This window comes from Oryctolagus cuniculus, chromosome 10, assembly GCF_051225735.1.
Source record: "Oryctolagus cuniculus isolate XC-2025 breed Fujian yellow rabbit chromosome 10, ASM5122573v1, whole genome shotgun sequence".
NCBI lineage: Eukaryota > Metazoa > Chordata > Mammalia > Lagomorpha > Leporidae > Oryctolagus > Oryctolagus cuniculus.
This window is the reverse complement of record NC_142876.1, coordinates 101,501,817-101,518,037: the sequence shown is the minus strand read 5'-3', so window position 1 is coordinate 101,518,037 and position 16,221 is coordinate 101,501,817. Positions and strand designations below refer to the sequence as shown.

Sequence of the window (16,221 nt, the reverse complement as noted above, 5' to 3'; positions counted from 1 at the left end):
GGCCACAGCAGAGAGCTGGCCTGGAAGAGGGGCAACCAGGACAGAATCCGGCGCCCCGACCGGGACTAGAACCCGGTGTGCCAGCGCCGCAAGGCAGAGGATTAGCCTAGTGAGACGCGGCGCCGGCCGGGAGCAGAGGTTTTTAAGGCCAAGAAATGGTGCTGTGTGATGTGGTTGTGAAATTCCCACGGTGGACAGCAGGTGGATAGAATAGAGGTGAGAGATTCTTGCAGCCTATTTGCCGCTCTGTCTGGCAGCCTAACTCAGTTCAGGGAAATAGGTTAAAGTATGTGAGAATTTTATGCTGACCTAATTATGCTGTTTTAAAGTCTGGAAGGAAATAGTCTCAACATTGATTCTTCGGGACCAAAAAGCAGCGAGATCCCTGGTACTAACCAAGGCTTGGGTGTGATTCTGTTGCTCTGTATTCATCATATTGAAGAATGTAGGAGAGTCCTATGGTTTTGGGAAGTTTTACTACTGTATTTGAAATTGAGACTTCTAACTGGAGCAAATTAAAAGACAAGCTGTAGGCAATTATTTTTAAGATTTATTTATTTATTTGGAAGGCAGAGAGGCCGAGGCTGAGAGGTCTTCCATTTGCTGGTTCACTCCCCAAATGGTCGCAACGGCTAGAGCTGGGCCAGGAGCCAGGAGCTTCTTCGGGTCTCCCATGAAGGTGCAGGGGCCCTTCTTCCACTGCTTTCCCAGGCCATTAGCAGGGAGCTGGATCGGAAGTGGAGCAGTGGAGTTTTGAACTGGGGCCTATACGGGATGCCAGTGCTGCAGGCAGCAGCTTTACCTGCTATGCCACAGCTCCAGCCCCGCTGCAGGCAATTTGAACAGTCCTAAATTGGTAATAGAATTTCCAGCTATTTGAGAAACATTTCTTTTGGAACTTATTTTAGGAGAAAAGGACCAGGTCCTTACTGCCTCCGCCTCTGCACCTGGCAGGTTTTACGCAGTGGGGGGAGGGGAGTGTTCCCCCCTTGCATGGCTGCCACCTGAGTTTCGCTTCCCACTCCGTCTGAAGCGGGATGCTGCACACTGGTGGTGCCTGGCTCGCACCCCAGGTTTAGCTAAGCCACAACAGTTCTCACTGATACCTGCTTCCTCTCTGTCCCCGGGAAGTCCACAGCCTCTCCTTCTGTGGGACATTGTTTCTCTGCAGTATCCTCAAGAATTGGCAACATGGCCCCTGAGGGTGGCTGGATGAGTGATGCACCATGTGCTTAAGGTGCTGGTGAAACCTGCGTTGTGTTTAGAATCTCAGGAGGCAGGCCTGCAGGAGCTCCTGGCCTGCCCTGAGACCAGACAGAGAAGACTCTGTGGGAACTGGGAAGAGGCCAGTGGGGCCTGCCTTGATAGTGTTCTTGTCCGCATGGCCACCTTGGGGGTCAGTCACTGTCGTGGGCCATGTGCGTCTCCACCTGAAGACAGCCGTACCAGAAAAGAGCAGAGCACAGACTTGCCTCCGCACTTGCTCTGCCCTCCCGCCCCTATTTCTGGGTGATGATCTGAGTTTAATTTTCCTCTGAGGTGATGGTGTCTGTCCCTGCCTGCAAAGCTTGGCAGCTTTGCGGCAAGGCGTGTTCCCGCAGCCTCAGCACTGGTTGTGTTTGTGCGAGGTACTGTCGGGGGGGCTGACCGTCCTGATATCAGAATTCTGGAGAGCCCACTCCGACCGTCCCAATCTGGGCCACAGCCGCCCGGAAGACCCCGCGCGCACTTTGGGCAGCTACTTGCTAAGGCCTGACTGCCACGGGCCTCCCCCGGAGATGCAGACCTCCAGGAACGCCCAGCAGAAAGCCCGTGAGTCCGACTCCAGCGTCACGTGCGCGGCCACGGCCTCCGCGGAGCCCCGGACCGCTGCAGGATTGAGTCATCTCTTGGCTCTGCCTCTTCCCCCCTCCCCCGTTCCAGGCAGGGCGAAAATGCGGACCGCACTTTTCTGCGAGGGGAGGGGGCGTCCTGACCCAGGAGCGGAGGAGCTCCCGGTGGGGTCTGCCTTCATGGTGCTGCTGTCATCTGTATCTGCGTTGCGGGGTGGGCGTGGGGGTCTGCCCTGGGGAGAGTACGGCCGTGCCTAGGGTTAACCCAGTTCGCAGGCCCGGTGCAGACTGGGGTCGGAGGTGCAGAGAGGCCGAGCTGCGCACGAGCCAGGGCGGCGCCGCCGGAGCGGCACAGCATCCCCAGGCGCTGTCTCCTAGTGACCGCAGGGCGCGCGGGCTCGGCGGCCGTTGCCCGGGCGACTGCGCAGCGCGGGCACCCCCGCGGCCCCTCCCCTGGGCGCGCGCGCGCGACCTGGGCGCCATGGCGGCGGCGGCGGCGGCGGCCGCTACGGGCCAGCAGCGGCCTGAGGCCGCGAGTCCGCGGTGGGCGCCGCCGGGGCGCGGCGACGGTGAGGACGCGCCGGTTCGGCCGCTGTGCAAGCCCCGCGGCATCTGCTCGCGCGCCTACTTTCTGGTGCTGATGGTGTTCGTGCACCTGTACCTGGGCAACGTGCTGGCGCTGCTGCTCTTCGTGCACTACAGCAACGGCGACGAGAGCTCCGACCCCGGGCCTCAGCGCCGCGCCCAGGGGCCCCGGCCCGCACCGACCTTGGGCCCCCTCACCCGGCTTGAGGGCATCAAGGTGAGGACCCCCGCCCCCGCCCCGCCCCGCCGCGGTCCAGGGCCTGTGGGGCCGAACTGGAGGGGACCGGGCTCAGCCCGTGGCGCCCACCCGGGGTCCCGCGCGCGCGCGCGCCCACTCGCTCGCCCCCCTGCGGCGCTCCGGGACGCGGCGGCCTTACCCTGAAGCCCCAGCGGCCCGCTGTGCGCCTTTCCCTTAGGTGGGGCACGAGCGGAAGGTCGAGCTGGTCAGCCACAGGGAGCACTTGATCCGAACCCTCAGCCTCAAGCCGCTGCTCTTCGGTAAGTCCGCCCGGGGGCTGCTCTTCGGTAAGGGCCGGGGGCTGCGGCTGGGTGGCCAACTCGGGGCTCCTGTGGACCACGTGACTTATGTTTTGAAAATGGCTGCTTCAAAGGAGCCCTTTTATCCGTCCGGAGGATGAGCCTAAGCTTCTCGGGGCACCCTGCCCACCCCGGCTCTGAGCCCTGCGGCCGCCGGCCCTTCCTCGTCGCAGGGCCGAGCGGTGTGGCCCTGGAGCAAGCGTGTAATCTGCAGTGACACCATCTTTAGACATTGAGTGCTGGCGTTATTTCGGCCATCTGGGGGGGGGGCGGGGGAAGGTCATTGATAACCGGGTCCGGGTAGATATCCCACTCCTCAAGTACATCTGCGGTCTGAGAGGAGGGGTCTGTCCCAGGGCTTCTCCCTCTGTGCCCCCAGCCAGCCTGCCCCAGCGTTTGCTGCCTGTACCCTGGGATTCTCTCACAGTGAGCAAAGCCTTGCAGAGTGGCCCTGTTGGGAGCCATGTGTCCCTGTGGTCATTTCATTCAGTTCTTAGACCCGCTCCCGGAGGTGGATGTAGTTCCCACCCTGGGGCCGGCGGGTGACAGAGTGAGGCAGGGGGAGCTGCAGAGGCTTGGCCTGGCTCGCAGAAGTGAACGTTAGAGCCCAGGCAGCCTGCCTCTGGTGCCCGCACACAAGCCGCAGTGCTGGCTGTGAGGACCCCAGAGCCCTTCGAAGACCACCCGTGTCATCATGGTGAGAGCACCAGCCCCACGGACCCTGCCCTGAGTAAGTTCATGCATCCCAGCGCGGGGCACCCCTCCTCGTGAACCCCGGGGCCCCGCCTGGCTGCTGCGGGTGGAGAGGGTAGGCAGTGTTAGGGAGCAAGGTGGGACCAAAGCCGGGCATTTAACTCCCTGCTTGTGGGCTATGCCTGGAGCCGTGAGGATGCTGTCTTTGAGCAAGTCACTTACGCTGTCAGTTCTGCCCTGACAAGCGGTGGTTGTTATTATGCTTGTAAGTACTTATTTGCTTGAAAAGCAGAGTGACAGAGAGAGAGAGAGAGAGAGAGAGAGAGAGTGGGAGACAGACAGGGTGAGACAGAGAGAGGTCTTCCATCCACTGGTTCACTCCCCAAATGCCTGCCACTGCTGGGCCTGGACCATGCCAAAGCCAGGAGCCTCTGACATGGGAGCGGGGACCCAAGCACCTGGGCCGTCTTCCACTGCTTCCCCAGGTGCATTAGCAGGGAGCGGGAGCGGAAGCAGAGCAGCTCAGGCCCTAACCAGGGCTCCAATATGGGACACCTCCGTCACAAGGGGCAGCTTAACCACTGCCCCCACACACCGGCCCTGTTATTTTTACTGCTACTGCATGACATGGAGGTCTGCTAGGTACCATTATAGGTGCTGGAAGCATAGCATTGAACAAGAAAAGAAAAGAAAAATGGGGCAGGGGGAACCCAACAAAACAAAACCCCTGAAGCTGACATTGGAATGTACAAGAGTGAACAAACCCTGGGTGCCAGATGGTGACACGTGACTGCAAACAAGCAAGGCAGATTTCCCTGGGGTTGAGCTCTTCCGAGGGTAGTCAGGATGGGCTTCCCAGAGAAAGAGACTTGAGCAGGCCCTGTGGGAGGCCCGGGGTCGAGGCACCGTCCGGGACCGGGAGCAGCAGAGGGAACGGCTCTCGCCTGCTGCACACCGCGTGGCTCCAGCCCTGCTCTCTCCCTGGGTCCCTGTTTAATTCAGCTGCGTGTGAGGAGGAGTGAGCCATGGGGCCAGAGACCCCCAGCGTGCAGGAAATTAGAACTGAAGAGCCCAAGAGCAGATGTAAAGGAAACAGGCAAGAGCTGGCAAAAGGCGAACTGGTTCTGGGGACGCCAGCAGATGGGCCCCTGCTTCCTCAGATGACACATTCAGATTTGGGCAACTGCGCCGGCAACTCTCCCAGTCTGCCGTCCTCCTCTCCCCCAGCACGCTTTAGGCACAAGGCAGCTGGTGGACGCGGCGTCCCAGGTTTTACCCGGCAAGCGCTAGGGCTTGCTTGCTGCTTGGGGCGATGAGGTGGTGACGGGCCCAGCTGTAACAGGGGAGCTGCGGGGCGGACGGGGGCTGTTCAAGGCTGGGCGGTTCCTGACTGCCGTGTGTAGATGAGTCTGAGAAGGGGCAGTGTCTGTCTGTCTGTCTGTCGTGCCCGCCTGCCTGTCCGCCCGTTGATCTGCAGTCCCCACTGTTGTTCTTCACTCCGCAGCTGCTCTCGGCTGGATTCTACCCCAGGGTGCCTCCATCTCTGTGGAAGGGGACCCCTCCACCTCACAGCAAAGGCCCCGTGCAACCTTCAGTTTTCTGTCTTTGGGGAAGGGCTCCTGTTTCCCACCCTTGCTCCTAGGGCGTGCGGCCCCTGGGGACTGGCCTGAGCTCCCGGCAGATTCTGTCCATCTCCCAAGGATTCGGAACACGGAGACTCAGCCGAGGACCTCACCCAGTTCAGCTCAGTTCAGTAGTGAAGTGCTGCGTTTCTGGGTCATTGTCCCCTCTCTGGGGACAGCGTTTCTATGTCTGGCTCACTGCCCCACCCCACTCACTGCACCCTCATCTGTCTTTAAACAGCAGATCAGATCTTGTCACTCCCTTCCTTAATCTCCAAGATTTCTCATTTCTCTCCTAGGTCTCATTTGGTGCCTCAAAGCCCTTACCTCCGGCCACCACCAGACTCCCCCGGCCCTACTTATTCCCTCCAGGTTCTCACACACCAAGCTCACTGTTCCCCACGACAAGGCTGAGACCAGGCAGGCCTCTGCTCAGATTCACCCTCCTCAGAGACCCCACTTAGACCAGTTTTTTTTTTTTTTTTTTTTAAAGATGTATTTATTTATTTGGAAGGCAGAGTTACAGAGACAGAGAAAGGCCTCCCATCTGCTGGTTCACTCCCCAGATGGCCGCAGTGACTGGAGCTGGGCCAATCTGAAGCCAGGAGCCTGCAGCGTGGCCTCCACCTCTACCACTGCAGCAGGGGCACTGGCAGTGAGCCAGCCAGAATTTTTTGGTTTTGTTTTTACAGATTTATTTATTTACTTGAAAGCAGAATTACAGAGATAGAGAGGGAGATCTTCTATCCACTGGTTCACTCTCCAGATGGCCCCAAAGGCCATGGCTGGATCAAGAGCTTCTTCCACGTGCTATCCCACATGGGTAGCAGGGGCCCAAGCACTTAGGCCATCTTCTGCTGCTTTCCCAGGCCATAAGCAGGGAGCTGGATTGGAAGTGGACCAGCTGGGACTCGAACCAGCACTCACTCATGGGTTGCCGGCATCACGGGCAGCGGCTTTACTCGCTGTGCCACAGCACTGGTCCCTCAGCCAGAGTTTTAATCCATTTTTCTTAACTGTTAAAAGTAAATGAGTCATTGCCATCAGTACACAAAACAATTTATTTAAAAATTGTGACTGCATTGTCATAGGATTTCCGAAGGTATTCTTTTTCAGCTTAAGAAACAATGAGGCAGTGGCATCAGACTACATGCTTTTGAAAACACTGGAGGCCCAGAGGTGGGAAAGAATTGAAGTTTCTCAGCAACTTGATGCGGTTTTCTGTGGCCCACCTCGCCACACCCTGCCCTGTTACGGGCCCGAGGCTCAGCAGAGCTGTGAACTCGGGAAATGCCCAGCAGGTGCAACTGAGTCTGTCTCGGGCTGCAGAAGCAGCCTCTTGGCAGGCTGCGTGCCTGCACTGAGACGCAGTGTAGGGTGTCTGCCTGTGAGCAGTAGCAGGGCATTGGCTTGGCTCCTGTCCAGGCCTGAGGAGGACAGAAAAATGGTCTCACCTGCCCAGCACACACGGCTGCGTCTGCCGTGTTCTTGGCTGGCAGGAAGCAGTTTTCATGGAAGCTGGCCTCTACCCTGCTTGAGCCCTGGTCTCTCTGCACTAGGGTTTTAGGTGTATGTGGGGAAGCATACATGGTTTGCATGACCACTGCAGAGGCCGTGGCTACAAAGTCCCAGCCTCTGCTGGCCAGGGTCAGCCACTATTCTTGGCACTGGTGATGGTGCCACCTGCGCACAGCCAGCTGCAGATTCCGGTGGCCTCGGCTCCAGGCATAGGCTGTGGTTACCAACAGCCGGTGGTCCTGCACCTTCCCGCTCAACACATAGGTCCCTGTGTGCCTTCCTCGCAGGAGGTTGTACACGCACGTGACGTCCAGCTGCAGCGAGCGTCGCAGGGTGGGTGCCAGCTCTGTGGGGGGCAGAGGTCCCGTCTTCAGCACCTCTAGTCTTGAGTCCAGGTCACAGCCCCAGGGGCCAGAGGTTGTACTGTTGCACCAGGAGAGCCTGACCTTCACTGCTGAATGGGATCAAAGGGGTCGGGTGATGAGTTGGGCTCCTGGGGGGTCCCAGTCCCCCACCTCGTGCTCCCCCCTGGAATCCGGCTCGTAGGGATGCCACCCCCTTCACATGAGCTGTGTTTTGTTATGTTTGTTTTTGTCGTGTTAGGAATATCCCATAGTCCTACAGGTATTTATGTTGTCGCTCTAGCCTGGCATAGCACCTGGGTATTCCCTCTTACGTTTGCACTGAGCCGGGGGCTAGAACGGAGGCACTTGGAAGGGGTGTGACACGCATGCTACACACTCAGGGCTCACCAAAGTCGCTGGTGCAGAACGTGTCTAGGACCTCCTTGGATGAACCTGCGACCTGCAGCTCGCAGTCCCGGCAGCTGGCCTGTGGCACTGTGGGGGAGGGTGCAAGTGAGGCAGTGGGTCCGCTGGGGGTGGGGGTGGCGGTGGGCGGTCAGCACAAGGCCCTCCTGCTTTGCCCCTCTCTGGTACTCCCTTTGAGTCCGCCTGCGGCTGGCGACCCCTTTTTATCCGTTTACCTGCTCCCCTCGGAGAATGATTTGAAGGGGTGGGGGGAATGAGGGGGAAACCATCCGGGAAGCTGTGCAGAGACTCACATGGGCGATCCAGGCGGGAGCTGCTGGCCACGGCTCCAACACAGAGACCATGGCTAGCAGGGAAGCGTCCACAGTGCAAGATGGCTGGCCAGGGGTAGCCGTAGCAGGCCATGATGGGCGCACAGCTGGCCTGCACGGCCTCACACAGACTGCGGCATGGGTAGATGACCCTGCAGGAGAGGGCAGCGTAACCACAGGCTGGTCACCCAGATCAGCTGGGGGTGCTCTGTGCTCCTAAGAGTGCCGCGAGGCGAGGCACGCTCCGCAGTTGCTAGGCAACGACACTCAGGTCGCCTAGCAACAACTCTGCAGCCTGGCTCTCCCTCTGCCCCACCGCTCTGTGCTCAGCCCCCAGCCCTGTACTCCTCTGCAAGGCCCTTCTTATCTCCCCAGCCCAGGCTTCTTTCCAGCTTCCCAGTGCACCTCACCCTGCAGCTCTGTGGCCACCCAGCACCTGCAGGGTTCGGGAGAGCCTGCCTCTGGGCTCTCACACTCGGTCCTCAAGGGAGAGAGCAGGGCCCTCCCTCTCATCCTGCAAGACCTTCAGGGTCTTGCAGTCTCTGACCAGGGTTGGAGGTGGCAGAGAATGCAGGGGCCGGGTCCTCGAGGTCTCGAAGAGCCCAGTCTTGCTGCTACTGACAGGGCCACCCAGAGGCTCTGGGAAGGACCCTTGCTCTGTCACACAGGGAGCTGTGGCTCACAGGGTAGGTTAGGCTGGGGAAGAGGAATCGCCTCATGGCTCTGGGCTCTCCAAGAAATGGCCTGCAGAGGGGCCTGGGCTCCATCTCTTGTCAGGATCCCTTGGGCAGACAGAGCCCCCATGCCTCCCTGGAGAGAACCCTGAGGCCTCTAGGCTGCCCGCAGATCACTCGTCATGCTCAGGAGCCCTGGACGGGCCGTGGGCCAGACAAGGGGCCAACCCCATGTGCTCACCATTACTTGTCCACTGCCCTTGTCGCTGCCGTGCCATCTGCTTCCCTCTGCCAGAATCACTCTGACCAGACAATCCTCCATTTGCCCCTGCCCTGGCAGCACCCAGCACCGCTAGGTACTCGGCCAGGATTGGTGCTCTGCACTTGCAGAGCAGGCCCTGACTGAGGAGGGGTCCCTCCACCCCCACACCTTGGAGCCCCCATCATACCTGTCAAGGCACACAGGGGCAAAGAGGGAGCAGAGGAAGAGGCGGGCATCAGGGTGGCACTCCCGGGCAAGCAGGGGAAGCCAGCTGACCGACTGTTGAATGGCCTCAGCCGCTGTGGTGTGGTCCAGCAGGTTGGGCAGCCGCATCTCTGTGTAGCCAATGTCATGGCACAGTGCCATGGCTGGGGGAATGGGCATGCACCGTGTGGGGCCCCAGGGAGCCCCCGCCGCACTGTCACCCCATAGTGCCAGCAGCACCAGCAGCAGCCACGGCCCTCGCTCCATCATTCACTTTCTCTGTTCTGGCCTCGGTGAACTGTGGTGCGGGGCTTTATAGGGCTGGGCCTGCGCTCCGGGAGGAGGCCCTGCAGGTGTTTGCACAGCTCCCGGGAGCTGAGACCCACCTGGCCAGGCCCCCACATGCTGACAGGGCTGTTTGTTTTTGATTAGTGCTCCACAGGGGGCTGCAGAGGCTGGCAGCCCACCTCCACCGGGCCTGCGGATCACCGGCGCCTAATAAACTGAAGAAACCTGGACCTGTGTTTTCCTTTTCTGGCTGGCTCTCTTTGCCTTTTTTTTTTTTTAATTGTATGTGTTGAGCAATCAAGAGATGACTGTTGACCAGCAGTTTGGTCTGACCCCACTGTGCAGCAGGGCTGTCTCCTAATGGCTGTTTCCACACCCTTCCTGGGCGTGCTGCACGTGGGGGTTGTGCAGGCCGGAGTGGGAGAGGGTGTGTGGCGGTGTTGTCCTGTCCTCAGCGTCATCACATCCAGGATCCCATATTCACCTGGACGCCACATCTGGTGGTGAGCATGGGTCCTGGAGGGTAACGGCCTGAGCGGCTCCGGCCGGTGGCTGCTCTCTGCTCTCTGGCTTTCTCTCCCGTAGGCAGGGTGGGTTCTTGGGCTCCCAGGATGAGTGAGGTTCAACAAGCTGATGTATACGAGGTGCTCAGAGCAGTGCCTCGGCGCAGTCTCTGCTGCCTTGGTTTCTGCTATGCCCTGGGCTCTGGTGTCTGTTAAGAACTGCTCTCACCCTGGCTCTGGGATGCCCCCTTCCTTCTGCTTGCCAGTGACTGCTGGGAGTGTGACTGAGAGAAGGGCAGCCCGCACTGCAGGTGGCTGTGCCTGTGGCCCTTCCTCTAAGCAGGTCCTTTGTAGACCTCCTGTCCCCCAAGGAAGTCCTGTGTTCCCGGAACAAGAGAAGGAAGCAAGACCGAGGCTTCTGCCCTGGAAGTGCTAGGATGGGGGCTCCCCGAAGTGTGAGGCTGGAATTCCAACTTCCCCAAGCCTGGAAGCCGCATCTGCACGCTGTGTGTGCCTTGGGTGTGGGCACCCAGCCCCTGGAACCAAGCTGTAGGCTAAGTGACTCTTACATGCAGGGGCTCAGAGACACAGGGTAGCCACTCATCTACGTTTGTGCCAGAATGAATGGGGAAAGCCAAGGACAGCCAGGGCATCCTCTCAGAAACCACAATCTGCCAAAAAACAAAAGCAAAAAGATACTCTGAGTTACCCCACTGACCTCTCAGCCCTGGTCAGGTGACCAAGCACCCACTCGTGCAGAACGGAGGGCAAGGCCCTCAGGCTGGCCTAAAGCATTCGATGTCCTGTGCTTTGTTTTTATTTGAATGATGCTAACAAGCAAGAAAGCTAAAGCAGGAGCCAGCCGTCATCGCCCCTATATTCCCAGGAAGAAGCGGAGGTCAGCAGCCCACATCCAGCGTAGCTCCCGCTTGCCCCCAGGTCTCCCCTGGAAAACGCGCGGCGCCGTCATCGAGAGGGGCCCCACATCGCAGGCACTGACCAGTCTTTGCAGGACAGCTCAACTCTGACCGCTCCAAGGCCGCGTGAAGTCCTCCCAACCTGGGGGCCTCCAGGGGACGGGGAGGAGGATCCTGGGCGCACCAGCGTCCTGGCTCAGCCCTTGGCCTCACCCGCCACCTCTCCTGGCAGAAATCCCCGGCTTCCTGAGTGATGAGGAGTGTCGGCTCATCATCCACCTGGCCCAGATGAAGGGGCTGCAGCGCAGCCAGATCCTGCCCACCGAGGAGTATGAGGAGGCCATGAGCACGCTGCAGCTCAGCCAGCTGGACCTCTTCCAGCTGCTGGACCAGAACCGCGATGGTCGCCTGCAGCTCCGTGAGGTTGGGATCCCGGGATCCCATGGGGCGGGAGTGCCCGGATTTACCTCTGTGGCAGCCACGTCATTTGTCCAGCTCGACCTTGTCCCCAGGAGTCAGACGCCACTCCAGGCTTGTTTGGGCATGCCCTGGCCTCAGGCCCAGGGTCTCCCCTCCTCCACGGGACCCCAAGCATGGCAAGAGACGCCATCTGGACATGGTGGAGTTTATGGCCACAGTGTGTTGAGTGGCTAACATCTGTGGTCTGCATTGCTTGCTACCATGGCCGGGACCCCACAGAACACCTGGTGGATGGGATGGCCATTCTGAAGTGGCCTGCTGTCTGCATTTCCTTCGGTCTGCCCTTCACACCCGGGCTTCTGAGAGGAGACTGGGGGGTCACTCTCACCCCACTGAGCCTGGTCTTCCTCAGGGGCCTGGGTGCCCTGGCCAGGACTCCCCCAGCCCTACGTGTCCCTCCTGCACAGGCAGGCCTTGAGCAATTTCCCCCGCCCTGGGATTTGTGAATGTGACACAGGTCTCCTCCTCTCTGCCTCCAGGAAGTCAGCCGTGCTCCCTGTGGGGGCTGCAGATGTCCCCTGGGCCTCTTGACCCTCTTCCTGGCCTCCTCCCGAGACACCTCTGGACTACTCTGCCTACCCTCGCATTAGCCCAAGGACCTTGGCCGCTGTCCTGTGTTCACACCCACACGCTGCCACCTCAGCCCGTAGCTCTACAGCAGGAGGCGGGCCATCGGTGCCCTGGTAGCTCTCCACCGCTGGGCTCGCCCCACTGAGGGACGCTCTCGTGCTTTAGGTCCTGGCCCAGACTCGCCTGGGAAGTGGACGGTGGATGACTCCCGAGAACATTCAGGAGATGTACGCGGCAATCAAGGCTGACCCCGATGGTGACGGTGAGCTCACACTGCTCCGTGGCTCTGTCGCTGGGAGCTGCCCGTCCACTCCCAGGTGCCTGGCCCTTCTCCCCAGCTAAGCAGCCCCTGCGCCCAGCTTCTGTGGTGGCCAGAGCTGAGGAGGTGAGGACGCAGCCTGGCCCCCGGCCCGGGAAGCAGATCGTGACAGTCTAGAACGCAGACCATGGAGACGTTTTGGACTTCATCAGAAAAAGTCTAGAGTCCGTGGCATGGGTATAGGGCTGCTCGTTGGCAGAGGGCAGAGTGATGGAGTGGCAGCAAGGGGACAGTTCGGCCTCTGAGCTTGGCTCTTCACCCTGCTGCACCCCATGCCCCCAGCCAATGTCGGGTCTGCTCCCACGACCTCCCTGCTGCAAGCTAGGGCTCTTCGGCCTGCCTTTGGCCACCCTTTGGTGTTTTCATGCCCAAGCACCGAGAGTGGTAGTGTTGCTAACGTTGCTGACCGCTGCAGGAAACGGAGCTGTCATGCAAATGGTCCCCCCTCTGCTAACAACACACGAGAGGTTTCTGAGGTGCTGTGGCCAGCACCCTCATGCCCGAATTCTGGACCAAATGAAGAGGAAACAGCAGTCAGACAGGACTTGGAAGGATGGCCTTGTGGCTGCTGAACCCATAGTGAAGAAATGGGTGGGCCCTGTGGCTGGAGGACTGTCACACTGCTACTGCCCCCAGTACAGGGCTGATGGCAAGCCCACAGCCCTTGAATGTCCCCCTTTCTCAGAAGAATCTGGGCCAAAGGGAGGCAAGTGTCTTCCTTGGGCCAGCCAGGATGTAGCACCAGCTACTCTTTCAGACCCCCAGGGGGATGCAGCCGCTGCTCCGTGGTCCAGAAGACTTCTCACCTGGGGGAACAGCCTGGCCTTCTTGGCTAAGGTGGACTGCTAACCCAGGAGACAGTCCTGGCCAGGTTGGCTGCACCCAGGCCACGACCTGAGGTCAGGAGAGATTGCCAGGGGCTGACTGGCCTGCACTGCCTGGTGGTCAGCCCCTGACGACACCCAGGCCTGGCTGTTCCCTCCTGAGTGCTGGACTGTGGCGATCGGCCGGGCCAGACTCGGGGGCCAAGAGTGCTCGCGGGCCCGGGGCCCTGGCTGTGTGGCTCAAGCTTCCTTTGGAGACCCTGCTCCGGCCACTCTCGTTGGAGTTGGGCTGCTTCTTTTGGGGGGCCAAAACAGCCCTTAAACTGAGAAAACAAACTCTGGGTCTTCCCTGAGAGCCTGGTATGACAGAAGCCAGGTTCCCCTGGGGTGGTGGGGAGCGGGGAGGCGGTGCGGCCTGCCTCCGTGGCTCCGCGGGGCGGGTGGGCAGTGATGGCGGGCGCCCTGTGCAGGAGTGCTGAGTCTGCAGGAGTTCTCCAGCATGGACCTTCGGGACTTCCACAAGTACATGAGGAGCCAGAAGGCGGAGTCCAGTGAGCTGGTGCGGAACAGCCACCACACGTGGCTGTACCAGGGTGAGGGTGCCCACCACGTCATGCGTGCCATTCGCCAGAGGTGAGCCCCTGGGGCCGTCCTAGCTGGGGCAGGGCCTCCCCAGAATCCTTAGCCCCGGCTGAGAGGACACAACTGATTAACCAGCCTGGGATTAAGTTCCACTTGTCAGACCAGGATGGGGGCCCTCTGAAAGACAGGCAATTAACGAAGGCAAATTAGTCTGAGATGTGGGCAAACAAAATACAATTGAGATTAGAAAGAAATCATTTGTTCTTTGCTAATTGGAGAAGAGACCCCCTTATCTCTGCCCCTGAGCAGACAGGGGTTTTAGATAAATACCCTCCTTCCTAGGGGGAGGGCCTCAACCTTCCCAGTCTGCCAATTTAGTGGAAATCTCATCTGTCCCACCTGGTGGGCGTCTCCAGCATGAGTAATCGCTTCCCGATCTCACAGGCCAGGGCCAGTCTGAGATGGCTCAAGGGGGCTCCCAGGGGATGCGGGCAGGGGCAGAGCTCATGGCAGGCCCCGGGGCCCACCGTGGCGGGCTCATTCAGGCCACCACTGTGCATCAGGCTGTGCACCTGAGTGCCTTCTGCCTGGCAGGGTGCTGCGCCTCACTCGCCTGGCGCCTGAGATTGTGGAGCTCAGCGAGCCACTGCAGGTCGTGCGATATGGCGAGGGAGGCCACTACCACGCCCACGTGGACAGCGGGCCCGTGTACCCGGAGACCGTCTGCTCCCACACCAAGCTGGTAGCCAACGAGTCCGTCCCCTTCGAGACCTCCTGTCGGCAAGTACCCTGCGGGCATGCCCCTCGGCAAGCGGCCAGGAGAGTACTGGGTCAACCTGGTCCCCCCCCCCCCAGGTCACTTAGCAGGTGCAGGCATGGGCTGGCTGCCAGTCATCATGGCCACCTGAGTCCGCGCAGACTGAGGCGGCCTCCCAGGCTGAAACCTGCGCCCAGAGTTCTGAAACAAGGGCGAGGCTGGGCCACCAGCTCTTTCTGTGCCCCGGCCCAGGTGTTAACCTCGACTCCTCTGCCACGTCTCAGCTTCGCCCTCTGCAGCCGTGCCCCCTCCCCTGCCAAAGCACGAAGGCAGCTTTCTCCTCTTGGCGTGGCTGTGCTGGCTCAGGTCTACTGACTTGCCTGTCCCAGCTGGGCCCTTGCTCAGGGCCCAGCGATTTAGCTAAATGCACCTGGAATCTCGGGCCCCCCAAAACACCGTGACACACAGCAAATGAGTGGGTGTGTGGGAAGAAGGAGGGGCTAGGGACATCCCGGCAGTGGCCTGCCCTGTCGTCACCCACCCCCACCTGTCCCAGTGGCTCCAGGGAACCAGGGCAGCGTATCCTGCCCACAGGTAAGCCCTAGGGGGCATCCCCAGCTGAGGACCCGCTCAGCAGCCCCCCTGCCTTACAGCTACATGACAGTGCTGTTTTATTTGAACAACGTCACCGGTGGGGGTGAGACCGTCTTCCCCGTAGCAGACAACAGAACCTACGATGAAATGGTAAGGGCCAAAGGGCCGTTGCTTTTGTGGGCTGGCAGTGCCTTGCAGCACAAACGCCTCTGGGCTTGGGATGAAGGCCCAAGTGGTCCTCGGGGCATATCCTGCTGGTTTCCCTCTGGCCACCTGTCCTGGGCTCCTGGCCGTGTGGCGGGGGCAGCTTGGAGACCCAACACTGCACTGCCCACAGAGTCTGATTCAGGATGACGTGGACCTCCGTGACACCCGGAGGCACTGTGACAAGGGGAACCTGCGTGTCAAGCCCCGGCAGGGCACGGCAGTCTTCTGGTACAACTACCTACCTGACGGGCAAGGTGAGAGCCTGTGGCCAGCCCAAGGGATTCCCTGAGAGCAGCTTCCCCTTAGCCAGCTCCCTGCCCCGCCGCGCCATCCTGGAATGCTGTTTCTGGCGGCCCTCCAAGCGGTTTGCTGTCCTTGTGCCTCCCAGAGGACTCCTGCAGGCTGCCCCAGCTCCGAGTGCCTTCTCCGGTTAGCACAACCCTGTCCTTCCCTGATGCTGCAGCCTTCCTTGCTTGGAGCTGGGCACTCAGGCTGGGAAGGCCTGTGGACAGCCCCCGCAGCAAGGGCGGCAGTTTCAAAGGGCGAGGTGCTGGCCCTCAGGTGTTTGCTAGCCAACCCGAAGCCTTGTTCCCTTGCCCCAGCCTGGAGTCCCTCCCAACCCCTCGCTGGCTCACGGCACCCCTCTCCTAGGTTGGGTGGGCGACGTGGACGACTACTCGCTGCATGGGGGCTGCCTGGTCACACGCGGTACCAAGTGGATCGCCAACAACTGGATCAACGTGGACCCCAGCCGGGCGCGGCAGGCGCTATTCCAGCAGGAGATGGCGCGCCTGGCCCGGGAAGGTGGCGCGGACTCGCAGCCCGAGTGGGCCCTGGACCGGGCCTACCGCGATGCCCGTGTGGAGCTCTGAGGGCAGGGTCAGCCCTGCCGGCCAAGGTCGGAAGCCGGCTTTCCCCCCTGTCCTGCTACAGACTAAGGGTCCGGCCCATGTCTTGCCCCATCCTCGCCTCCACCTGCGATGACGGCGCAGTTCCTATACCCATTTATTTATTATGTACAGATCCCATGCTGCCCGGTCAAATAAAACCACACGACCTCGGGGCGCAGGGCTCACAAGCACCGGGTGGGCGGGAGGGAGCGAGGCCAGGCGGAGCTGGCCGCCAGCAGCGAGGGCTCCGCGGGCGTCACGTGAGGGGGCGGGCGAGGACGG

The 16,221-nt window shown here is 60.6% G+C and overlaps 1 protein-coding gene and 1 long non-coding RNA gene across 2 annotated transcripts; one reads left to right on the top strand and one right to left on the bottom strand.

The window, feature by feature from the left end:
* Positions 1–540: 540 nt before the first annotated feature.
* On the bottom strand, positions 541–2,925 carry LOC138844101 (uncharacterized). The gene is made up of 2 exons (XR_011379542.2): positions 2,795–2,925; positions 541–726 (listed from the first exon to the last, which is right to left on the bottom strand). It is a non-coding gene; the product is annotated as an uncharacterized LOC138844101 (long non-coding RNA).
* P4HTM (prolyl 4-hydroxylase, transmembrane) lies at positions 2,011–16,113 on the top strand. The gene is made up of 9 exons (XM_002713350.6): positions 2,011–2,634; positions 2,834–2,915; positions 10,949–11,139; positions 11,932–12,028; positions 13,380–13,542; positions 14,086–14,271; positions 14,902–14,992; positions 15,180–15,303; positions 15,701–16,113. The coding sequence occupies exons 1-9, from the start codon at positions 2,314–2,316 to the stop codon at positions 15,919–15,921; spliced, it is 1,476 nt and encodes a 491-aa protein (XP_002713396.4). The 5' UTR covers positions 2,011–2,313; the 3' UTR covers positions 15,922–16,113.
* The last annotated feature ends 108 nt before the right edge of the window (positions 16,114–16,221 follow it).

Coding starts and splice junctions, on each gene's coding strand:
- P4HTM (XM_002713350.6), top strand. CDS start 2,314: ATGGCGGCGGCGGCGGCGGCGGCCGCTACGGGCCAGCAGCGGCCTGAG. Junction 2,635..2,833: donor CCCGGCTTGAGGGCATCAAG/GTGAGGACCCCC, acceptor CCTTTCCCTTAG/GTGGGGCACGAGCGGAAGGT. Junction 13,543..14,085: donor ATGCGTGCCATTCGCCAGAG/GTGAGCCCCTGG, acceptor TCTGCCTGGCAG/GGTGCTGCGCCTCACTCGCC.